We start from the raw sequence: 26,348 nt of genomic DNA, 5'->3' as shown, positions 1-26,348 counted from the left end.
GAATCCTAGTTTTGCAAATTCCCACCACTAGAACAGTTTAAAAAGAGGTACCTGCTAAACAGTAGTACATTTAAAAGTGCATGTGATTTTTTTTTTTAGTGTTTAATCATCTTATAATATTGCTTCATGTACTTAAAAGAGTTGTGGTCTCATTAAAGGCAAGCAGCTAGAAAAAGAACTAATATAAAAAAGAAATGTTTTTGTTCAGATGAAAACCCAAAGAAACCTCTTCAAGACTTGAGGGATTTCAGGTCACATGGGTATTATCATTAATATTATCAGTTATTTCTAACAACTGTTGGTACAGTGTTTTGGAAGACCTGCTCAAGTGTTTTAAAGACTTCTTTAAATTAATTTAGAGCTTTCAAAAAATGCTTCTCCTGTTGGTGGCAACTCAGAGAGTCATAGATCTTTGGAGTTAGAAGGGTCCTTCTCTCAAAATGAATGGTCAGAGAGTTGAGATGACTTTTCACAGGTCATGAAACAGAGGCAAAACCAGAAATTAAACCAAAGCCACTTGGTAATGAATCTGGAATATCAGCTATTAGTACAGGAAATCTTGAATCTTGAATGCTTTCCACCTTTAGAGGTGACGGCTGTACTTTTTCTTTCCTTTTTTTTTTTCTTTAAGATTTATTTATTTATTCATGAGAGACACAGAGAAAGAGACAGAGACATAGGCAGAAGGAGAAGCAGGCTCCATGCCGAGAGCCAGATGCGGAATTCGATCCCAGGGTCCTGGGATCACGCCCTGAGCCGAAAGCAGATGCTTAACTGCTGAGCCACCCAGGCATCCCAGCTGTGCTTTTTCTTGAGAAACTCTTAAGGCATTTTCTTCTTTTTTTTTTTTGAATGAAATTAAAATTTTTATTGAGATAGAATTGATATATAACATTCAGATGTATGACAATGACTGGATATTTGTATATATTGCAAAGTGATCACCACATTAAGTCTAATTAACATCCATATATAGTTAGAGTTTTTTTTTTCTTGTGATGGGAACTTTTAAGATCTACTCCCCTTAGCAACACTCAAATATACAAATACAGTATTATTAACTATAGTCACCATGCAGTACATTACAGCCCCAAGATTTATTTTATAATGGAGAGTTCATACCTTTGACCACACCATTTTCTCCTTAATTATTTTTTAAAATTTTTTATTTAAATTCAGTTTGCCAACATATAGCGTAACACCCAGTGCTCATCCTATCAAGTGCCCTCCTTAGTGCCCATCACCCAGTCACCCCATCCCCATTTTACTGAACTTTTGAAGGAGGTATCAACTCACCGAACAATGTGAAAGACTTGCATTTTACCCTTTGTGTACTGTATATGGCAAATGTTTTTAGTTTTATGGAAATTATTGGGTGGAAAAAACTTTTAGCTTTCATTATGACTAGCATGTGTTTCTACTTCCTTTCTTTTTTTTTTTAAATATTAAACTTATTTTATTATTCAGGAAGAAAACCCATTACTTAAATACTTACTCTGAAACTATTTTCAAAATTTATTTTCCTTTGTGAGAGACTAAGAAGAAAAAATGATAAAATGCCTTAATTTCTTTACTGAGAAGTTTATAAAAAAGGCTAATTTGTAGCATTTAGAAACATAACTCATATAAGCCTCAGTGTGACAATTATATATTGATCATGGTTTCAATATATATTCTGTATAAATATAAATTTCTATATATTGTCAATATTCTGTGACAATATATAGAAATATTATTATTAGAAATAATGTTTAAGTAAATCATAATTTACACTCAGCAAATTGTCATCGACATTGTTAGCATCAGCTTTGTGATTCCTGGATCTGAGTCTTTTTTTTTTTTTTTTGAAGATTTTATTTATTTATTCATGAGAAACAGAGAGAGAGAGAGAGAGAGGGAGAGAGGCAAAGACACAGGCAGAGGGAGAAGCAGGCTCCATGCAGGGAGCCTGACATGGGACTCAATTCTGGGTTTCCTGGGTCTCCAGGATCATGCCCTCAGCTGAAGGCGGCGCTAAACCAGAGCCACCCAGGCTGTCCCCTTGGGTCTGAGTCTTAGCTCTGCTCTTCTGAAACCTGAGAACCCTTAGGTTCATCTCTTTCTGTAGTTTGAAAAACTCACATCCTTTATGTGAATAGGATCTTCTGTAAAGAAAAGAAGCATGGTTTGTGGGAGGAGCTACTGGAGACTATTTGGTTAATTTGTAAAAGTTGGATATTTACACACCTGTTGCCACCCATAGCCATGGTGCAGAGGGGTAATGCCCAACAGTAAATATCCTTTCTGTAAGAATACAACTTTCCAGGATCTGCCACAAAGCTAAGAGACAGCCTGTTGCTGAGCTAGGAGGAATATGTGTCATCAGAGTGGTGTGGTTTTATTCTGAGAATAGAGAAGGTATCATATAAGTAGATATACTGACCAGTTTCATTGTTTGATTCTTTGCTGATAGATGAGGACAGCAAGCCAATAGCTCAGGTTCAGAGAAGTGATTAATGGGGAAAAGAAAGACCCAGACAATCCATCAAATAATTTCACTTTGAATTGAAATTAAAGAGATCAGCAGTACCTAATGGTCATAGATGTCACCCTTGCTACTATCTCAGAAAGATTTATTGTGGGCATGAAGCCTGGCGTAGATGGTTCATTGCAGCTCTTACCCACCACTGAAACTGAAGTCCCCAAGACAGTAGTCAGTTTGAATCAAATTCTAGTGTATTTACTAGGACACAATTACAGAAACTCAATTTGGGGGTTAAAGTTTGATCTACCACTCTTAAAATATGCTCTTTAACTGGAGTTGGGCTATTATGACAGAGTTGTGATGATTTCAGAAATGGAAGATGAAAATAAAATATCCAAAGCTAATCAGTTAATTTACAGTGATATATACATATAAAACATCCTTTCATATTTGTGCCTTTAATTGGAGAAATCAAGATACTAACAGATGAGCTGAGGTCAGAAGGTAAAAGGTGATGACTGGAGAGATTGCTCATATTATGAAAAGTGTTCAAAGCAATAGAGACATATGTAGCTTCCTTTGAAATTTACAGTCCTAAAATTAATGTGTCTGATCATTTAAAGAAGGTGATAATTAATTCCATATGTAAGTTTTCCTTGATGACTTTTAGAAAAAGTTGCTTCTGATTAGGAATAGTGGCCCATGGCTTTGGATGAATTTTATTCTCCTGTAAATATGGGTTATATACCTAAAGCATAGTGTATTTTTCAAGAGATTGCCCAAACAATACAGTTAACTAACTTTTGATCTTTATCTCAGGGTTAAAATATGGTAATATTATGAGATTATTTTTCCTTTTGGGTATATTTGTTAGAGGCTGGCAAAGGAAGAGACCTGAACAAATACTTTGAATTTAGGTAAATAAGCCATTTATTTTGGCCAGAAAATAGAAGTTGGCTGTTTATATTAATTAGGTAATGTCAGGAATTGCCAGATTTGCCATTTCACTTTATTATTTCTCTACTTAGATTGTATCTTTTAAAAATTCAATTCAAGGCAGACTGATTTGACATGCAGTTAACTTTATTAATTATCAGCCTAAGGATAAACCGTGAGTCTGATTTTCTATACTCAGAGATTCCCAACATCTCATACCCTTTTATTTCTCTGCTACCTTATTCTAATCACCTTATTTGCCCCCCTCTCCCCCAAAATTCATAACTTAGTTTACCTTCTCCAGAAAGTCCCCAAGTGCCCTATTGTTTTTCTCCTATTAACTTAAGAAGTTTATTATCATTAGTATTCTTTCATCTAAGCTAATCATTTGGTATGTAGCTGTGTATTGCTATGTGCAGTCTTTTTGTTTTGCTTGTTATTCATCTTGTTTAGGGACTATATATCACCTGGGTCAGTTCCTTGAGAGAGGAGATCAGGTCCTATCTTGTTTATTTTTCTCAAAGGATAGAGCATTTGACTCTTGACAATGGCAGCTACTGTGTGGTAAGCTTTTGTTGGGCTCAGATTTATGGCTGGAGATGAGGAGTTGAGACTTTCAAATCGTAGGAAGGACACTTTAGCATTAATCTCATTGTTGAGAGGTAGCTTCACTCATTTTTATTTATGATCAGAGTTAATAGAGATTTAAGAAATGATACCATGAATGAAAAATTATTTTATTTCATGAGCTAATATTCATGTATGAACAGGTTAACAGGAAAAATATACATATAGTGAGTCTAATATTTGGAGGTAGGGCCTACTAGTACTAGATTTGGAATGTCAGTTTAGGTGATTGATTGATTCAAGGTATTTTAGTTTCAGGGTTAAATACATCTTTGAAGTTGGTGTAAGTTTGGATGAGACTTAGAGGGTAATATTAAAGTAACATGAAAGTTATAAGAGTTCTCTTTTTCCTTTCTCCATGTATTTTTCTGAGTGTTCTCTTATTATGGAAGTAGTCTTTGTATTCCAATTTCATCTCTTATGTTTTCAAAATATTTAGCTTCCCAGTAAAAAGAACAAAGCCGTATTTACTTATGACTATGCTCTTGGATATGGAAAGTACTAATGGCTATATAGTAAATTTTTAAAAATATTGTTATCAGACCAATTGCCATTTTTAAGTTTTTTGCCATTTTTTATCTTTTTAAGTTTTTAGTTCTTATGTGAAAGATATTTTTTAATGTGGTAAGTTGTATAACTCAGTGGTTATGATGTGAGCTTCTATGTCAAAGACCTGATTTTTGAACCCTTGCTCTGTTAAACTAGGAGTAAGGATCCTCTTCATTAAAATGGAGATAATAATATCTACGTATTGGGGATTAAGTGATCCATGTGAAGCATGAAGAACAGTGCTTGACCTCATGAATATTAGCTAGCATTATGTGCATTATTATTATTAGAGATGCTTCTATCTCATTTTTTCCTTAAAAGATTTTTATTTATTTATTCATGAGAGACACAGAGAGAGAGAGGCAGAGACACAGGCAGAGGGAGAAGCAGGCTCCATGCAGGGAGCCCGACATGAGACTTGATCCCGGGTTTCCAGGATCCCACCCTGGGCTTAAGGTGGCACTAAACCACTGAGCCACCAGGGCTGCCCCTATCTTCATATTTTAATCAAGTAGTTCTTTACAGCTTTAATTCTAGATTGTATCTAAATTTGTATAGTTTGATCATATAATCACAGTTCTTTTTAGGACTGTATAATTCAGATTTTGTGCATCCTAATTCTTGCTTTATTCCTTGCCAAAATGCTAGCTAAACTATTTTTATCTTTATAAACCAAATATCCTTAATTGATTAGTTATCTTTTAATCACTACATTTTGAATTGTAAGATGACTAAGGAGAAATAAGGAAATTGTAAAAATAACATTTATTTCTTATAATTATAAAATTAATGTTTATTGCAAGAAATTTGAGGAACACTGGAAATATAAAAAAGAAAATTAAAATCTTCTGTAATGCCACTCTCAAATGTAACCAATGTTAATATTTTTGTGAAATTTCTTACAGCCAAAATGTCCAGCATTCTATAATTTCTTTTTTCTTGATTCAGGAAATGTGTTTTTCTTTCTCGTTCCAGGGCTGTTCTTGGTCGGTTATATTTGTGGATCTCGATGCTCACAATCGCAATAGGCAAACTTTGTGTTCACTGTTACCCAGAGAATCAAGATCTCATGTGAGATATATTTATAATAAATTAATATGTACTACTATTTATGATTGCTTTCCCAAGAAAATGCTTAAAATTGTTACAGATTGCCAGAAGAGATGAAAAGAGAAAATAAATGTTGCCTCTCGCTCCACCATCCTGTGGAGATTTAGTTCAGGAAGTGAGCAGAACTGTGGACAAAGCTACTTTGTCCTTGGGTCTTTTGTAGAACTATAGAAAACTAGACCTTTTTTTTGAGGGTGGGGTCGAGAGTAGCAACATTATACCAAAATGAAATTTTTAGTCATAGAGTATTAGAAAAATATTTTTCATGATTTATATTTCTTTTAAATAAAATTACCTTATTTCTTTATTCTCATGTGACTCACTTTCAAACTTGTATATGCCTGTAGTACCAGATTACAGATTTTTCTAGGGGTTATTTGTGGGTCTATTCTTAGAAAATACTCCAAATAAAATAATTTAATTATTTAAAGAGTATGATTTAAAGAAATAATACAAGATCATGATTTTAAAAAAAACAGAACCCACAAATAAGCAAATAATAATAGAATATCCACTCATTATTTCACCACTCAGTAGTTTCAGAGTGGCAACATTAGAGTTTATATGTTTCCACACATTTTTATATACATATGTAACATTTTTATTTTACAAAACTGGAAGAATATTGTTCATAATGCTTGATAGTCTAATTCTGTGTGGACATATTTCCATATCTATAAACATTTCTACAATATAAATTTTTATGGCTGCTAATTTACTCAGCTAATTGTTGGACATTCAGATTGTTTTCTGTTTTCACCATTGTAAACCAATGTTATGACAGACTAAGTTATAAGTAGTAATTATCTGTGTTAAATTTATGCACATTGCTGTTATTAATGTCCTCGAGTTTGAGTCATGTTGAATATTGAAAATACTCCTTATCAATGGATAAAGTTTTATCTCCTCTGTTAGGTTCATCAAACTATGTCATATAAATGTCTGTCTGTCCCTTGGAACACAGCAGTCTCACTGTCAGTTAGATAACCTTACTGACTTTTCATCTCCCTGATTCTCCTTGGTCTGTGCTGATCATTATCCTGTAGACACTAACATTCCCTTCTTTTTTCTTATTGCCCCCAGAACACAGATGCTGCCCTCCTACCCTGCATCACTTATCCAGCATTTGCCCTAGATGATGAAGCTTTGTTTAGCCAAACACTTGATAAAGTGGTTAGAAAACTAAAAGGAAAATATGGATTTAAGCGTTTCTTGAGAGATGGATACAGAACATCATTGGAAGATCCCAACAGACGCTACTACAAACCAGCTGAAATTAAGGTATCAAAAAATATTTCATATCATAACAGAGTAGTCAAAAGCACTGATTCAGGAAACAGACTTCTTGGGTTTGAACTCTGGCACTGCCACTTACTATCTGGCCTTGGGCAAGTTAACTTCAGTATGTTTAATATTTTTCATTGGTAAAATAGTAATAGTATCTACTATTATTTGTCCTGTTATTGAAATTTTTATGAGGATTAAATGAGTTAACATATCTTTAAAGGTGATTCATATGGTTCTGGACACAGGAGTAAGCTATTGGTAAATGTTAGCCTTACTAGCTAGTGAGGCCCATTTGCTCATATTGGGCCATGGTGATTCACTGGATGAATAATTTTTTAACTGAACTTTCAGTACTTTGTCTACTTGCTCCGTATCATTTGCCTTATATAATAGAAAATATTTATTTGGGTTTTTTTTAAGATTTTATTTATTCATGAGAGAGAGAGAGAGAGGCAGAGACACAGGCAGAGGAAGAAGCAGGCTCCATGCAGGGAGCCCCATGTGGGACTCGATCCTGGGTCTCCAGGATCACGCCCTAGGCTGAAGGTGGCGCTAAACCGCTGAGCCACCACGGCTGCCCAAAAATATTTATTTGTGATTTACTTTCAATCTTTTAAGCAAATGCTCTTTTTTCTGTTTTACTTAGACATTCCCCTTTGAAATATAGTCCTGTAAATATTTAGTTTTAAATCATTTATTTCAAATGCACATACATACCACTTTATCTAGGTTTATTCTAGCTATTTTTAATCTGTCCAGAAAACTATAACACCCAAAAAAGGGTAAGCATCCATCTACATTGGTGAAGACTTTTCTTTAGTGGTGTAGATTGAAAAATAATTTTGCAAGCATGGTCATAACTTTGAAGATAGGTAAGGGCCCATGAATCTGTATATAGAAAATGTTTAGGCAACATTGTGCCTTATAACTTGTTAGGCAGTTAAATACCACTCTTTTAATATTTAATACACACTTAGGTTTGCTGGACAACTAGACAAGCTATTTTATATATTTTTTTTTAATTTCATAACTCATCAGAAAGCATTAGGAGCCATATTATTGTGTACATATTTGAAACTATAATTTATAGCAGTCTATAAATGGTCAAAGGATCCATTTATCTCTTAAATACCTTCAGATATTTCTCCTCTATTTAATACATTTTCTGAGCTGATTTATATCACTTACATTTGAATCGTACCACCTTGCAAATTTTCAGCTTTGGATCGGTCAAGTAGAGGTTCTTTGTCTCTGTACCTGCTGCTGAGCACCAGTATGGACAGCCATAGCAGTACGGACAGACGCCATCCCAGATTCAGAACACCTGTGTTGGTTCAGTCCTCACTGTTGTCCCTACTGCTGTGTGACTCTGCAGGAACTCCCCTTACAAGCTTTTCCAGCTTTTTTTTCCTATTTGTATTCAAGTTCCCAGACATGACTTCTTACTTCATAGGTTTCATTTCTGTTTGACTTTGCTACTGTAGCTCTCCTGCATCCATCCCTACCTCCTTCTCTCTTTGTTTCACTGAAGGTGATGTCTGCCCTTCATCCCAGGGCTATCCTTCCGTATGTACACCCCCTTCTGGTCTCTTTTACTTCCTTGGGTTTATTACTATCATTTGTTTTCTTCTCTGATAGAAGCATGTCTGCCTCTGCTTCTTTCTTTTTTCCTCTTCCTCTTCCTCACTTCTCCCTTCCTTCTGTCTTGTACTCCCCCAACTCCAGTCAGCTTCTTTTCCTCAGCATAAACACAGTGATGTTCATCATTTAAAACAAAAACAAAAACCTTTACTCCTCTCTGCCTCCAGTCATCTCTGTCTTTGTAGCCATACTTCTGAAAAGTATAGTCTGTTCTTGGTGTGTCTCCTTGTTTGTCTCCTACTCACTCTTTCATGTTATATTCCAGCTCTGCTTCAACACTTCGCAGGAGCCGTGTTGGTGTCTGGGTTTAGGTAACTGGGTAGTGGATGATTTTCTGATCTTGTTTCACCGAACCTCTCTCCTTGGCATTTGAATGTTTTAACTGAGTCTTCTTTCATGGAACATTCTCCACTTTCTCTGGGCCCATTCTCTTCCTAATGCTCTTCTTTGTCTTTCTTAGTCTCCTTTTCGGGCTCTTCTTCTGCCACTTCTTAAACGTTGCCCTTTACGGGACACCTGCGTGGCTCAGCGGTTGAGCACCTGCCTCTGGCTCAGGGCGTGATCTGCGGTCTCAGGATTGAGTCCCACCTCAGGTTCCCTGCCTGGAGCCCGCTTCTCCCTCTGCCTGTCTCTCTCTGTGTCTTTCATGAATAAATAAATAAAATCTTAAAAAAAAAATTGCCCTTTTCCTGAGTTTCATCCTTAGTCCTATTCTCTTTTCATGCTATCCATGCAATCATAACTTCAGCTATCACTCTTAGCTTCAGATCTCCTTTATCCCCTGAGTATGCTGCCATGTATCCAGCTGCCTTTTGAACATCCTTACTTGGATGTCCTTCAGTCTGCTTATGCTCAAGCCCCAAACCTGAAGGTCATTTTAGGCTTTTCCATCTCATTCAGCTTTCTTTGTCATTCCCCAGGCCTAGGAGATTTAATCTCCTTTAAATCTTAACATCTGTCCCTTCCTCTCTGTTAACTCCTTGGTTTAGGTTAATGATTCATAAGCAAATGATTTTATGACCCAGGAGACAAGCAGACATTTTTCATTGTCACAACTAGTGGGTTCTACTGACATTTGGAAGGTAGAGGCCAGAGAGGGTACTGAAAATTCTATTTTGCATAGAACAGCCTCTACAGCAAAGAATTGTTTGCCCAAAATGTCAATAGTGCTGAAGTGGAGAAACCTCAGTTTAGGTTATCATATTTTCTCTTTGGATTGCTTCCAAGTAGCCTTCCAGCTGATCTCCTTATTTCTTGCCCCTAAAACTGTTCAATACTGCCAGCTGACCAACTAGTAAGTAAATCTAATGAGTAAATCTGTTTCCGCTCAGTATTCACCAGTTGTTCCCTGTCACTTCCAGATCAAAGTCTCAGTCTTTTAACATAATTTCCCACCTCCTTCTTGATGTGGCTGGCCTGGCCTCAGCCCACCTCTTGGGTATTAACTTTCATGATTTCTTGCTTGCTTGTTCCAAAAATACTGAATTGCTGGTAGTTTCTTTATCAAACTTTGTTCTCCTGTGCATCAGTAGTTTGTACTATTCTTTTCTCTTCTACATGGAGTTCCCTTAGCTCATCTCTCCAGAGAAATCCATCAAGCCTTAATTGAAGCATTTCCTTTCCTATTTTCCCTTCCCAATCCCTGGGCAGACTCAGGTCCTATGTTCCTGATGTACTGTGTATAGACATCTCATATAATACTATAGTTGTTTATTTACATGCCTGACTCACCATTAGGCTAGGAGCCCTTGACGGCAGGTTCTTTCTTTCTTTTCGCCATAGCCCTCTGTCTAGTTGATGCCAGGCATTACTAAGTACTTAGTAAACACTTATTGAATGAATGATCACTGTGTGATGGATTAAATGAATGAGATTTTGAATAAGAGTTCTAAGAATTTTTTTAAAAGAACAACAAAACTACTTACATTAGTCCAGTTTTGTTATTACTATATAAATCTTCTATGTATATCCTAACTATAATGTTCTAACAATCATTCTATAAATGTAATTAACATATTTGTTCTAATTAATATAATTGTTCTAACAAAATTGCTCTAATTAACTTCATTGAAATTTTTAATATTTTATTTTCTGTTTTAGCTGTTTGATGGCATTGAGTGTGAATTTCCCATATTTTTCCTTTACATGATGATTGATGGTAAGTGAGTTTTTCTCCTAAAATTTAAGCTATAGAATATAAATGGTTTAAAGTAAAGCAGATGAAATATGATCCTTGTAGCTAGCAAAATAGACTACATTTCAGTGATGTTAACTCCTCTGCATTTTTATAAGCTGCTCTTCTGCTTTCAGAGTGAATGTTAAGTCATTTAAAGAATTAAAAAAACACTTTGAAGAATTTAAGAAATGATACAAATATATTTTCATATTTGCAAAGAAAAATTTTTTATGAAGAGTAATAATGGGTATTATAATCTGTGACATTGTGAATATAACATTTACAGTTCAGAATTGAGAAATTTCTATTGAAATTCAATTTTCAGTTCTAAATGCTAACATGTCCTTCTAAAATCAGTTTCCTGGAATAATATAATACATATTTGCATGACCTTTTTTCAATTTTATTTATATCATTTATGTACAGAATTACCAAAATAAACATAACTGGGCTAGTAGTTTTTTGTTTTTTGTTTTTAGAGGGAGAGAATGGAGAGGGAGGGACAAAGAGAAAGGAAGGGAAAGAATCTTAAGCAGGTTTCTCGCCCAGCATGGAGCCCAACCACCAGGCTCCATCTCACTGAGATCATGACCTGAGCTGAAATCTAGAGTTGAATGCTTAACTGACTGAAGCACCTAGGTGCCCCCAGTAGAGTTTTCTAAGTTTTCTGTGGTACTTACTGAGCTCAAATGCTGTTGGATTTTATATTTTAAATTTTAGGAGTTTTTAGAGGCAATCCCCAACAAGTAAAGGAATATCAGGATCTTCTGACTCCAGTACTTCATCATACCACAGAAGGTATAGTTGGATTGTTTTTCAAGAAATTCTTCCTCGTATTTTCTTAATGTTGCTTTGAAATGTATAAATGATTCCTTTTTAAATATAGCAATTTATATTACATTGTAAAAAGTGAATTGAGCCTTCAATGAATTATAAAGAATAATGTATTAATTTGTTATTATAAATGTGTGTTTATAAAAGGAGTTCATTTAGCAAGGCAAGGATGGAGAATAAACTTAGGGGGTTATGGCTATAGTAATTACAAAATAGTTTACCAGGTGGGCACAGGTTCTTTTCCTGCTATCTACTATGAAACTCCTCCACTCTGTGTAGAGTGACCACTTTTTCTCCAGATCATCAGAAATGACACGTTCAGGTGAACCCTACAGAGGGTTACGTTAAAAGACTCTGTCCTAGCCTAAGATCATTTTGGCCTCCTCTTTAGAGTTGCTTCTGGGCCTTTAGTATATCATTTTGAATGTCTGCCTTCTGCTAACGTCTCATCCTTTTGAGGGGTTGAGGATGGGTTTTATAATAGAAATGGCTAAAAGACTCTTATGAGTATAGTATATTGGTTTTAGTTAAACACCAGCAGGGCCCATAAAAGAAGATAACTAATTTTTCAGTATGACTAGAAAACTAATTCTCAAAAAATTACAAAGAAGAAGTTCCAGATACTTTGGGGATTGGAAGTATTAATAAATAAGAACATATTCTCTTGAGTAAATAGTTTTATAAACATATTTATCTGAAAGTGAAAAATCATGATGTGGGTGGGTAAAAAAATGGATGGTCTTATGGACATAGTATGCAAATTTGCAGTTATGGGCCCTGTTCCTCATGTGATGTTTGTGATATTCTTTATGGTTTTCCACAAGTCTTTTCAAGTAAAAACTTCACAATGTGTGTTCACCCTTTAAAATCTTTGTAATATTAAAGTAGTGAAACATTTGTGGATAAACATTGAATTCCAAATAAATTTAATTATTAAAAGCAGTTATTTATATTTTCAGCTCCAAATAAGTTTTCCAATATGAGAAATAATGTAATGTATGCTGTAATGAATATAATATTTGAAATTCCTTGAATCAGATCTGTTAGTATTCAGTAGTAGATCTTTGATGCATTGAGGGGGTAGTTTAGTGTATCACAGTTTAACCTTTATCATGTTCAGAGAGTGATGTTTAGAGTATTCTTTGTGTACCATAGACCTTATTACTGGTTTTAGACACAAATATAACTGTTGATTGATGTATGAAGGAGGCAAATTTTAGGAATATCTGTGCAATTTTTTAGGAAAAATAAGTTTACTATGGGCTGACAGTGCAAAGTCTTCTGTAACATTCTACAAGAATGTTGGCTTTTTTCCTTTTGTGTTATCCACCAAGTTTTTAGTCTTTTTTTAAAATACATTTTATTTATTTATTCATGAGAGACACAGAGAGAGAAAGAGGCAGAGACACAGGCAGAGAGAGAAGCAGGCTCCATGCAGGGAACCCGATGTGGGACTCGATCCTGGGTCTCCAAGATCATGCCCTGAACTGAAGGCAGACGCCCAACTGCTGAGCCACCCAGGGATCCCAGATTTTAGTCTTTGAATAATAAATTTTAGTTTCTATCAGGGAATGTATATATTTATTTATTTCCTCCAAGATTTTACTTAAATTCAAGTTAGTTAATATATTAGGTATAGTAGGTTTCAGGAGTAGAATTTAGTGATTCATCACTTACATATGGCAGTACTCATCACAACACACACGCTTCAAGAAATGTTTTAAATGAGTTAGTCACAGGGGGCAATGGATTTTTTTTTTCTCTTCAATGATATTGAATAGTAGATAATGGGCTAAATGTTTAAAATGGGGATTTCTTTGCTTTAAACTATGGTTCAGGGTTATAATTCTTCATTTGAGATTATACAGTATCTCATTTGTAATGCTTCTACAGACTAATCCTATTAGAGATAACTTCTATGGCTCTAAATGTTTGCATACTGTATTTTTATTGATTCATTTAAAAGTGTTAAAATTAAATGTTGTTAAAGGAGATTATGTACACATTATTGGCTAAAGCATATCATATGCTGTCAAATTAGTGTTTTAAAGTCAAGGGGCTTTTTCCATGTTTTTCACTGGCAGTTTCTGAAAGCCAATATATCCGATTTTCTGTAGCCTATCAAATCTGTTACTTCCTTTACAACCTCTCTCTCTCTCTCTCTCTCTCTCTGCTTTCTAACATTGTAATTTCTTGAAAAATTTGGGGAGGACACTGTTTTTTATATTTCAGATATTTATTTTTTAACTCCGTAGGTTATCCTGTCATACCAAAGTACTATTATGTGCCAGCTGATTTTGTAGAAAATGAGAAAAGAAAGCCTGGTAGTCAAAAGCGATTTCCTAGCAACTGTGGCCGTGATGGAAAACTCTTTCTTTGGGGACAAGCTCTTTATATCATTGCAAAACTCCTGGGTAAGTGGAGAAGGTTGGGTACATTTTTTCCCTTGGTATCAAGCTGTTAGAAATAAGTATACTTTGGTTACATCTTTCTTGGATTTGGGTGGTGTTTCATACTGTTTAAGAGGTCTTGGGGGAGTTTGTTACTATGTAAAAGTATAATGTGTCTTTTTCTCTGAATGACGATGGACAGTTTCTGGGAAGAATGTCAAGTAGGTGTGGGTACCTTTATGGTCGTTTAGGGGCTGCATTCAGCCTAGTGGATAGGTTTCTAACAGGAGGTTGTGGGAACTTTGAGTTACATTTATATAATGTGAAAAAAATTCTGATTTTATGCTTGGTCATAGCTTTAATAAACCAGTTGCCAAAAGGAATTGGTTATCTCAAAGTTTTCCTCTTTCCCAAAAATATACATTGGCAATTTACTCAGTTAGCTTAGAGGCTTAATGGGACCATTATTCGTTTTTTGTTTTGTTTTGTTTTGTTTTTTGAAGAATTTTCAGGGTATCCTAAAACTTCTGCTGAATATGAGTACTCTTTGGATACATTGAGATGAAGGCTAATTTAATGAACATACACACAAAAGCATTATTATGCATTTTTCTGCATCATTGCTTACTAAAATTTCAAATATTATTAGCTTTTGCATCAAAAAGACTATCATATTAGAGTCAATTCCTTAATGGCAAACAAATTATGAAACAGGTTGATTGTAAATACTGTATGTACCTGCACTAGAAGAACTGCTTACTGTGTGAAGAATTGTTACTGTCTTTGTTTTTCCCAGTATTATTGCATAAATGCTAAAATTGTTTGTGTTGTAAGAGTAATCATCTTTAGTTTCTTTTTTTTTACATTCCATTAGGGAAGAATATTTCAGATTTCCAATTCAAGCTTTTTACAAATGACATATAAGAGCACACAGAAGCTAACCAAAGAAGAGAAAATTAAGTTAATGCAGTTTTCAATTTGCTTGTTTCCTAACTGCTTTTTTGAGTCCATATATACTTAATGCTAATTTAAGAACCAGTAGAAAAATTTTCATCTTTTAAAGGGACAGCTTCTTGATAAGGAGTTGATATTATTTGTACAGGTTTTGCTTTTAGATTTTCTGAAAGAAAAAATATATATACATGAAGTAGTTTTCTTAGAATCAAGCCAGGTTGGCAAGGTTATCTCTGATTAGAATGTTATTTCCGTCTTAATAGCATGAATACAAAGAAGCCTTCTGGTGACACAACTAAACAAAACATGTTGTAGCAGAGGAGTAGTTAACTGATCTAAGGACAAGAATTTTAACATCAGAATCATAAATTCCTATATAAATTCGTTACAATTGAACATGATGAAATTTTTCTGATGTTGAAAACTAGAACTTGGGATGGATATCGGATTTGAGATCTAAATCTTTATCATCCTGTTTTTTGCTCTATATCCAGTCTAGGGTTGAGTGCTAGAAAGAGTGCTATTTGAGCAAAGCCTCTGGATAAAATTGGGAAGGCTAATGAATTGGGAATGCAGAATTTACTATACATAAGCAAATTGGGCTTTTAAAAAGGAGAAGTTTGAAAATGTTATCAATCGGTAAAAAAGCATTGGCCCTTCCTTACTCTAAAATAAATGTATTGAATATAGACAGATTTTGAGTGTAGATAGCATTTCCTTATGTTAAGATGAGTGTGAACAAAAAATAGTCCAGACGATGCCGTCTCATCTGTTTCATGACCAAAAAGAAGAAAAACTTCATAAAGAGTCAATTTCTCTTTTCCTGCTGAGCTCCTAAAAAGGCAATAGAGAACATACAGAAGGTGTGTTGCAAACTATGAAACCACATACTTTCTTTCCCTCTGAAAAAAGAGATGCTACATATTCATTAGCTCTCTGACCTAACTGTGTGTCATCTGGTTAACAGACTCACTGGTTAAAATGAATAAAATCTCAGAAGACTAAATCATTTAGTTGCTCTTAACTATTGTATACTCATCCCAAGAACATCAGACTTCTGTGGATGTTATTTAGATTCCAGATACCACATTTACTAACAAAGTCTTATTTATTCATTAAAGGAGGCTTGGTTGGATATCTTCTTGACAGCATTTTGTGGGCAGTTAATTGGAGTTATCTGAAAATAATAAAACAGTAAATTTTTGAAATTATTCTATAATATATGACTTTCACTAATTCTGCCAGTTTTTTATCCAGTGAAGTCTAATGAGAATATTTAGCTTTTATATGTACATATATATGTACATATACATATATATGTATGTTATATACATATATAAGCAAAATATTCTTATATATACATATATATACACACACACACAATAATGAATAATTATGCAACAAAACCATGTGACTTTTATTACATTGTTAGAGCAAAAAGACTCAATATGCTATTTCCTGGCTTGAGGCCTGAACTGCCCAGTGTATTCTTAGACAATAGTTAATTATCACAGTATTTTTTTCTTTAAAAAATTAAGATATTCAAGATTATCACCTTCACTTAGGCACCACTATAAGATTCCCAAATCATTAAAGATTAGAGCATTATAGAACTTAAGATAGGTGGATAGAAGAATTTTTTTAGGATGGATACTTTGAAAACATTAATAATAAGTATCAATACTTAAAACAAGGCATGTTCTCTAATTAAACTTGAAAATATTGAACAATTTTTAAAAGATTTATTTATTTATTTTAGAGAGAGAAGGGGGCACAAGTTGGGGGAGTGGCAGAGAGAGAATCTGCAAGCAGACTCCTCACTGAGCACAGAGCCTGATATGGGGCTTGATCTCATGACCCATCAGATCAGATCGTGACCTGAGCTGAAACCAAGAGTTGGACATTCAATCAACTGGGCAACCCAGGTGCCCTGAACATTTTGACCAATTTTAGTTAACTACAACTTTCCCTCCAACACACACACACTCCCAAAACAGTCAGATGAATGAAAATTTTCTTGAATTTCGCAAGGATTTTTTTTTTCTTGTCAAGATGAGTGTTACTGAATTTTCTAGGAGGGTTAGGAAGTTTTTAAAGTGATAAAATAGATATAGAGGTACTTTAAAATATCCAAAATGCTATGTACATATAAAGTTCCCAAATTAATTTCTTAGGTGTCTAATGTTCTTTGGTAAGTCATTATTTGGAATCTATTTTCCAGTAGAAACTATATTTTAAATGATTATTAACAGCCAGCACACTTGGAACTAACCATGTGATATAGATTATTTCTCTGATATAATCATCTTTATCCTTCACTTTCTTCTCTGTTAGTTTCTTCTTTTTTTTCTTCATGTTTTTCTTCAACTGTGGCAGGAAGATGAAGAGTTTTGGGATCATGAACTTAAGGAACTAGACAGTTCAGGATTTCAATACAATTTCTACTACTTACCACTTATATGACTTGAAGAATTTTCTTAACTTCTTTGATTGTCAGTTTCTTTATTTTTTAAAGGATTAATTGATGAAGAAATAGACATAAAGCATTTACTGTGGGACAGATACATAGTTACATGGTTCTACTTCCTGTACTTCCTTCTACCCTCCCTCCCTCTCTCAGCCACCATTTAGGAGATAGTATTTGTTAAAATGTATTTCATAGTTCTTATTAATTAGGCAACTCAGGATGCTCACAGGCCCTCCTTGTAGGTACCCCCATAGCCACAAAACATCACAAGAAGAAAATGCTTCCCTAGTTGCTACTTAACCATTCATCTTCTCCATGATTTAGCAATTTGTAGAAGCCTACTGTATGCTAGTTACTGACATCCAGTAGCTCTACAGTAAGAATTGAATGTGACAACCTAGGAAATATTTCTGTCTCTCTGAGGGCAGCTTAGTTTCTAATTACAATGTTTGTAACTAAGGTAAATCCATTTGTATTTGATTTCATTCACGGTATTTTTTGCCCAATTGACGTCAGATATAAAAGCAACTTACTAAGCCTGGAAATCTAATGTTTTTTAAAGTTAAAGTTAATGATCAAGTGCCCCCTAGTGTGCATGAGGACATAAGAAACTGAAGTCTTGATTTTCATTGGTCTCTTGACTTCAAATGCAGTTGACGCCTTATTCAGTATAGCACATGGTTTTGTTACTGATCAGTTAAAGATAAAATGAACAGATAAGAGTACATGGATATATTTCTGCATTGTGGTTGCTAAGAGATTTCCCAGCTGTTACACTTCAGGAAACTTCAAGCAGAAAGACATTGATTTCTAAGCACTGTTGTTATCTTTTTCATGGTATCTTTGTGATTGCTAGTGCCCTAAAGTGGGATTTCTGTGCAGTAGGCATTATTAACAACTTGAGAGCACATGTAATACAGTATAATTTTAAAAGCCTCATCTAAGAAGATTTTCTTCCTTTAGCTTATTAGATAAATTTCTGGCTTTCTTAAATCTAAACTGTTTAGTTGAATTGCTACTAGGGCTAGAAAACTTGCATAAAAATGTATGATCCTACCCTTAAATATATTAATAAAATTGAATATAAAAGCAGTGATACCTAGGGTCTGAGAAGACTGCAAACATACTATCAGACTGTTTCCCAGAAATACTAATAATACCTGCCTTAAAATGTATCCGATTCTGTGCTCTCTCCTTTTTAAGTATTATCTTAAGTAATCTTCCTAGCTTATTTATGAGATGGATACTGTATGTCATAACTGAGGCTTAGAAGAATTTAGCAACTCACACAAGGTCATATAGCCCATGACTAACACTTACTGATTTATTCAGGAGTCTGCAGGGTGATTGTGTCACTTGTAACCTTTGTGGCATTAAATATGCTCATTAAAAATAAAAAGTTTGCTAACTTAATAAGATATTAATTTGTATCCTGTTTTCATTTATATGCTTATTGTTAAAAACGTATTTGTCATTTTTTGCCCTCTACAAATTGTCTAGTTTGCTTTGCCCATTTACCCTTGATATTTATGGGTTTCCTTATCAGTATGCATGAATGTTTTATATATTAGATATACTAAACCTCCTTGGTATTTTCCTCTTTTGTTTGCCTCTGAATTTTTTTGCATTCTTTTTTGATGAATGAAATTTAAAATCTTTACATAATTAGATATATCATTATTTTTTAATTTAATTCTGGCCATGGAACTTAACATTTAATTTTGAGAAGCCCATTCCTGTTAGTCAATTGAGTTAAAAATATTAATAATTTTGAATTATTTTGGTATAGTATATGAAGTTGAGGATCTATATTTTCTTTTTCTCTGTAGCTTATTTCTTAATACATGTGTTACTAATATATGTCATCGCAACTGAGAATCAGTTAGGCTTTGAAGCACATAATTTTTACCCCATAAATTATCTGCTGAGCCTATTTTAGTATGTCCTATGTAATTTTGGTGTCATGATAAAAGTACTTGCTCTGTTAAATTTCCTTTGAATTGTCATTTTATTAAAGAAACAAAAATTCTTGGTATTTTCTTTTTACCCTTAATAATGACTGTTTGAAGTAAACCTGGTATGTTTTTCATAAAATTTTTATGAATAAAAAATACAAATATTAATGGGCATAATCTGTCATGTAAAGATTTAAAGACAGCTGTCCCTAAATATAGAAATGCTTGATTATCTGTGAGGTTTGGTACCATATTATGAGATGTAGAAAGCCATTACTCTTTTATCCTTTTTCTCTTATTTTCATTTTAAATATTCTGCAGTTGGTCAGGCACAAGTTCTTTCAGGCTTGCCACTCTTCAGCAGAAAGCCAATGCCATGGAATCAGCGCATTGAGGAACTCTGTTTTGCCTCCTGAATGTTAAAAATCAATTCAGTGAGAAGACTATGTCTATTAACCTGATCTTTTGAGGCATTAGTCACTTTTACCATTATGGAAATGAAAGCAATGATTACAGCGATTGATGTTTCCTAATTTGTTAATCCACCAATTTATTATTTTGTTTAATAAGTCTCTTGAGCACCTACTATATGGCAGATGCTGTGCTAGAAAGCAGGGAATAGAGGCATATAGCCCGTGGGATTATAGATGAGCACATGGTGTAGATTGGAATATCAAGCTAGATATATAGATGCAGTACAAATTGAGAAATGAGAAGGAAATGCAAAGAAAGAAGCTTTTTCAAGAGACTTGGTTAACTGTTTGATCCATATCATTTTAATAGATTAGCATTTATGGTTTCCAAGGATATAAGATCTCTTAATTTTTCTGTCATCATTTATAAATAACAAAATAATAAAGATAGAATTCCATTTCTGTAAAAGACAGTGAAACATTAATTATGTAAAATGCTTGTTGGTAGTGGAAATTTTTTCACATCTCAATGATCAGACAAATGAGATAGGGAAATAATTTGGTGTTATTTAGAATATCACTGTACTAATCAACCCTGCATCATGAGTTCAACTGATATTAATAGAAATTATATGGCGATATTTGCCATTAATTAAGCCTATATTGTTTTCATTTAAATTTTGTAAAAGTTTATTTTTTTTCAGAAATAAAAGAATGTTTTGTGATTTGAATAGGAAAAATATATCAAGGACCAAATTATTTGTTTAATGTTTTCTCCTCTTGGTATTTTTTTCGTCTGTGTTTGTACAGTATCAGTATTCTTAAGGGATAAGATTAGTCTGGAACCCAAAATCGAGAGAGAGACTGCCTGTTTGAACCCAAGCTCTGTCATTTACCTGCTGTGTGCACTTTGCTTAGCCCCTCCACTTCTCCATTTTGTCATCTGTAAAATGAAGGTTGTAATGAGGATTAATGATTTAGCATATATGAAATGCTCAAACGAGGCCAGGAATGTAGTAAGCACTGTGGAAATGTTGCCCTGGTTCCTGTGGCAGAGATAGCAGTAGCTGTGGTATCTTCGGTGCAGCAGCTTCTATAGGTGCTACAGTCGCTGTTCCTCCTTTTTCTTGTCATACTATCATTAATATCACTTTTATTATTATTAAAAACATCTTCCAAGAGTTACTGAAAACACTGTCAGATAGCATTGTATACATACCCTGAAATTGCCGTAGAATAGAAATACCAGTATAATGAGAAACAGTACCCCAGCTGCATAGAAGTTTACAAGCATGTCTGTGGTTGACTCTCTGCTCTGTTTTTCAGAATTATTCACTGACTAAAAGAAGCTATGGAAAATGAAGGTTTGGGGTTTTTGTTTGTTTTTTTTTACTACTAAATATTATATGCAGGTGAATTTATACAAAACTCTGCATGGTGTTGTTTTTAATGTAATCAGTAAAGAACTGAAGATCAAATATGAAAAGAAGACATTTTCATAGCTGAGTACAGCAGAAATTGTACTGATTCACTTTGGGAGAAGTTAAATTCTTTTTTTTTTTATGTTATCCAATTAGCTTTACATATCTGGGCATAACTAAGATAACCTTATAGATGTGCAGTTGCTGGGACAGAGTACCTGCTGTAATTTGCATAAATACCACCACTTGCACTCCAGCAAAGGTTATGCAGAATTACATTTGAAAGTTTTCTTCCCAGCATAGTCCTCTCCATGTCCATGGAGAATCCCTGCTACGTTGAGCCTTAGGTACTGAATCTCTCTGAGGTGTGTTACAGCAGTAGACACAGAGAACTCCTGACTAGATACCTTCTCCTTACTCTCTTCTTTCAGACACTCTAAATACCTTCCTTGTTATGTCCTTGGATTTTATCCAAAGTTGCCACAAGGAACTACCACATGAAAAGGGCTTCCAGTGCAACAGTACAACACCAGTCCAAGCTATTGCCTTATTTTTTTTTTCAAGATTTTCTTCATTTATTCATGAGAGACACAGAGAGAGAGGCAGAGACACAAGCAGAGGGAGAAGCAGGCTCCATGCAGGGAGCCCGATGTGGGACTCGATCCCAGGACCCCAGGATCACACCCTGGGCCGAAGGCAGGCGCTAAACCGCTAAGCCACCCAGGGATCCCCGAAGCCATTGCTTTCATGCTGGCTAGTGCCCCATAAAAAATACCCTGTCTCAGAAATCTCTTTTGGAATTTAGTATTAGGAAATACTTTGCTCTTCATGAACTGGTTTCCTTTCTTGAGAGAATGCAAATACATTATTCTTAGAACAGCTTTATTGAGGTATAATTTATATACCATATCTTAGCCTATTCAAAGTTTCTTAGCCTATTCAAATTTATTTACAGAGATTTGTACAACCATCACCACAATCAATTTTAGAATATTTTCATCACCATTCAAAAAAACTCATATCCAGTCACTCCCCACTCATCCTCTTTTTTTTTTTTTTTTAAGATTTTATTTATTCATGAGAGACCTAGAGAGAGGGAGAAGCAGGCTTTCCATGGGGAGCCTGTTGAGGGACTCAATCCCAGGACCCTGGGATCATGACCCAAACCAAAGATAGATACTCATCCACTGAGCCACCCAGGTGTCCCCCCCAACTCACCCCTTATCACTTCATCCTTTCCCCCAACACTGGACACTCATTAATCTTTCTATTCCATAGATTTGTCCATACTGGACATTTCATACACCTTGAATCATATAATGCATGGCATTTGTGACTGACTTTTTTCACTTAGTCTGTTTTCAGGGTTCACTGATGTATCAGCACTTAATTCCTTTTATGGTCAAATAACATTCCCTTGTATATATACTGCATTTGATTTATCCATTCATCTAGTGATGGACATTTGGGTTGTTCCCACTATTTTGCTTTTATGAATAATGCTTCTGTAAACTTTTATGTACAAGTTATTGTTTGACATATGTTTTCATTTCTCTTGGGTATATACGTAGGATTAGAATTGCTGAGTCTATGGTAAACTGTGTGTTTAACATTTTGAGCAATTCCAAACTGTTTTCCAAAGTAACTGTACCATAATGCATTCTCTCCAACCATTGTTCTTATCTGTTTTTTTGATAATAGCCATCCTAATGGATATGAAGTGGTGTCTCATTATGATTTTGATAATCATTTCCCAAACGACTTAATGTTGTTGAGCATCTTTTTGTGGGCTTATTAGTAATTTGTGTATGTTCTTTGGAGAAGTGTCTATTCGGGTACCATGACCATTTTTTAATTGTGTTGTCTTTTTTTTATTGAGTCATAAGATTTTTTTTAATGTATTCAAAACAGAAGTCACTTACAAGATACATGATTTGCAGATGTTTTCTCTCATTCTGTGGGTTGTGATTTCACTTTTTAATCATTACCCTTGAGGTCCAAAGGTTATAATTTGACAAAGTTCAATTTATCTCATCTCTTCTTTATCACTTAATGTTTTGATTTTATAGTTTTATCTAAGCCAAAGTCACAAAAATTTACTCTTTTATTTTCTTTGAACAGTTTTAAAGTTTTAGGTCTTATGTTTAACTTTTGATCTATTTTGAGTTACTTTTTGTAGATGATTTGAGGAAGAGGTCCAACTTTATTCATTTGCATTTAAATATACTCAAGTTGTCCCTGCACTATTTGTGAATAAACCTATTCTTTCCCCCAATGAATTAGCCTGCTTTCAGGGTTCATTGATTTAGCCTCATCCATAAGTTTTGGTATGTTGTCTTTTCATTTTCAATCATCTTATCAGAATATGTATTAGAAAGTATTTTCTAATTTCCCATTTAACCCATTGGTTATTTAGGAGTGTGTTAATTTCCATGTATTTGTGAATTTCTAAAATTTCTTCCTGTTGATTGATTTCTAATTTCATTCTATTGTCAGAATAATACATTGTATACTTTTAATTCTTTAAATTTATTGAGGATTGTTTTATGGCCTAGTATATGGAAAATGTTCTGTTAGGTCTAGTTGGCTTATAGTGTTGTACAGATGCATTTTTGATAATGTCCTTTCCCTTCTCTTTTTTTTTCAGCTGATGAATTAATCAGTCCTAAAGACATTGATCCTGTCCAGCGCTATGTCCCACTACAGAATCAGCGTAACGTGAGCATGAGGTTTTCCAATCAAGTAAAGAGATTTTTTTTTCTTAATTTAGACTTGTCTAAAGACATTTAAATGTTAATTTAAAAAAATTTATTCTGAATAGGTTTTTATTGATTTTTCTGAGGGCAAGGCTTTTTTCTGGTTAGTTAAGATTTACTTGTGGTAAAAGATTATTTATTAATGAAGAAATATGAGTCAGATGTATCCAACAGGATGTCTTCCAGACAAATGTTTTCATCTTCACAGTGCTTGAGTTTAAGGTGTTAAATGCCTTCAGGAGGAAACAGTATGTATGTGTGGGCAAGGGAATATATGAGGTAGAAATGGAGTCTCATTGAAAGGCCGTGTGCTTAATTTCTATTTCTGTGTCTCGGTGACAGAACTGAGTGATTGACAGAGTGTTCTTCGTACTTAGTGACATGTTGGGTGAAGGAATAATTTAAAATTTTTCACATTTACTAGCTATGGATTCAGACTGTGTTGTGTCAACAAAATAAGTGTTTGCAGGATCAGCAAGATTGATGTTGATTTGAGCAAACCCTCAAGTATTAAATGATACCAGTAATGAGGACTGTTAAAATGAAAATGTTGTGGATTATGGAAACTGCCTGAGGAGAAAGGGAATGAACCTGAGTGTGTGCCTGGGATTCCAAGCAGTTAACATTTATTTAATAAGAGTAACAGTACTTCCAGGAGATACGCTTATAAAATCAAAATGCCCTTTTTGAGGTGCCTGAGTGGCTCAGTTGTTTAAGTTTTCAACTCTTCATCTCAACTAAGGTCGTGATCTCACAGTCATGAGTTTGAGCCCCATGTTAGGCTCCACCCTGGGCATGGAGCCTAATTAAAACAAACACAAAAAAAACTCCTTTTATTAAAAAAAAAATGCATATACATATAATACACACATATACATTCACACACACAAATAAATACTTGTTTTAGTGAGAGAAAGGGAGAACCAACCACGTCCATTAGATTGTGTCACACTATTTCTCTGATTCTTTTGCTGGTCTTCAACAAAACATGTAATTACTCACAGTGGTTTATATATGAGAAGCTATTTCGGAGACTTGTAAATAAATGTTAAGATTTTTCTCAAGAGCGTGAAATCCCTATATTAATATGTGTTAGAAATTTTTCACTGGACTGTTGACTCCTGTGTAAGGTGAGGATTTGGGCTTTATCTTAGTTGCACTTGTATCAGTGCAGTACAAGTATATATTCTGTACAAATTTGAGATATGCAATTTCACTTGATGAAATGGTAAAATAGGGGATACATTTAACTTCATATTACCCATTGCTGTGACTCTGAGCCATTTTAAGACCAGTATGTATCATTTACATAGCATTTCACATGTGTTACACACTTTTATAGGGTAATGAAATCTCAAAGCCTTTTATTAGAAAATAAATAGGTCACAGATTTGAGTTGTGGGAATAGGAGCCAGAGAGCACGAAAGCACATAACTAACAAAATCAACAATTCAAACAGTTATTTCATGCTTGATACATATAAGGAAGGCTGTGGATTATGTGTAATTTTTGACATGCAGTATACTTCCTACTCTTTCTCTCCCATTCAAGAAAAGCCAATTAGAGTACAAGTGAGAGAGAATTTTATAGAGAACTCACTCTAGGTGTGTTTTTTATATTGAAATCATTTTTTAAAAAATTGCTACTAAATTATTTGTGCTGTGCCTCCCAGGTGAAGCCACATCCTACGTAAGAGCCTTGCTGTAGGGTAAGGACAAAGACTTCTCTCCTGCAGCTTCATGGGGATTATATCTATACAGACTTGCATACAGTTTCTGAGAAGGAGATGATGGAAGGATTGACAGCAGAAAATTCCCGGGAGCCATTATGCCCCACCCTGTTGGCAACTTGGTTGTAATGATATATAAAATGACGAGATGCCATTTGCCACTTTCTTGGCAGTAGCATGACCTTGTCCATTGCTGGGACTGGGTGGCATGGACTAATGAAATAGAGATCAGACATAGCCCTCTGCTTGAAATGTTGATGTCACAGACCTCTTAATCATTATTGACCAGGTCGGACTTTGCAATTAACTGATAGCCAGGGATTGTCCAGGTGCTTTAAACCCTACTAAATGATGGGCAGAGTAAAGAAGGAGTAGTAAAGTTCAGGCAATTTCTGGAAATGAAAGAAGTCCCTGACTTTGAAGGAAGCTATATCAGAGGTCCTTTGCCTTAGTGATTCACTAGATGAACTCGCGGGATTTAGAAACTCTGTTGCTTACACTTATGATTTATTACAGTGAAAGCATGCAGGATAAAATAAGCAGAGGCACTCGGGGCAAGTCTTGAGGAGACCGGGCACAAGCTTCCCAGTGTCCATTCCCAGTGGAGTCATGTGAGACACAGTTACGCAGCAATGATGT

General features: G+C 34.5%; 1 protein-coding gene across 10 annotated transcripts in view; it reads left to right on the top strand.

Annotated features, from left to right (window-relative positions):
- The window catches only part of PHKB (phosphorylase kinase regulatory subunit beta), a 212,831-nt gene that overhangs the window by 108,109 nt on the left and 78,374 nt on the right, over nt 1–26,348 (top strand). For all 10 annotated transcript variants that reach the window (XM_072750287.1, XM_026014319.2, XM_072750291.1 and 7 more), the window contains 6 exons: nt 5,552–5,647; nt 6,770–6,967; nt 10,715–10,772; nt 11,511–11,588; nt 13,880–14,038; nt 23,872–23,966. In XM_072750287.1, coding sequence (XP_072606388.1) covers nt 5,552–5,647; nt 6,770–6,967; nt 10,715–10,772; nt 11,511–11,588; nt 13,880–14,038; nt 23,872–23,966 — 684 coding nt within the window. The remainder of the gene's footprint in view (nt 1–5,551; nt 5,648–6,769; nt 6,968–10,714; nt 10,773–11,510; nt 11,589–13,879; nt 14,039–23,871; nt 23,967–26,348) is intronic.

This window comes from Vulpes vulpes, chromosome 2 (genome assembly GCF_048418805.1).
Source record: "Vulpes vulpes isolate BD-2025 chromosome 2, VulVul3, whole genome shotgun sequence".
NCBI classification, from domain to species: Eukaryota; Metazoa; Chordata; class Mammalia; order Carnivora; family Canidae; genus Vulpes; species Vulpes vulpes.
The sequence above is the reverse complement of the archived record's forward strand: the minus strand, read 5'-3'. Positions and strand labels throughout refer to the sequence as shown.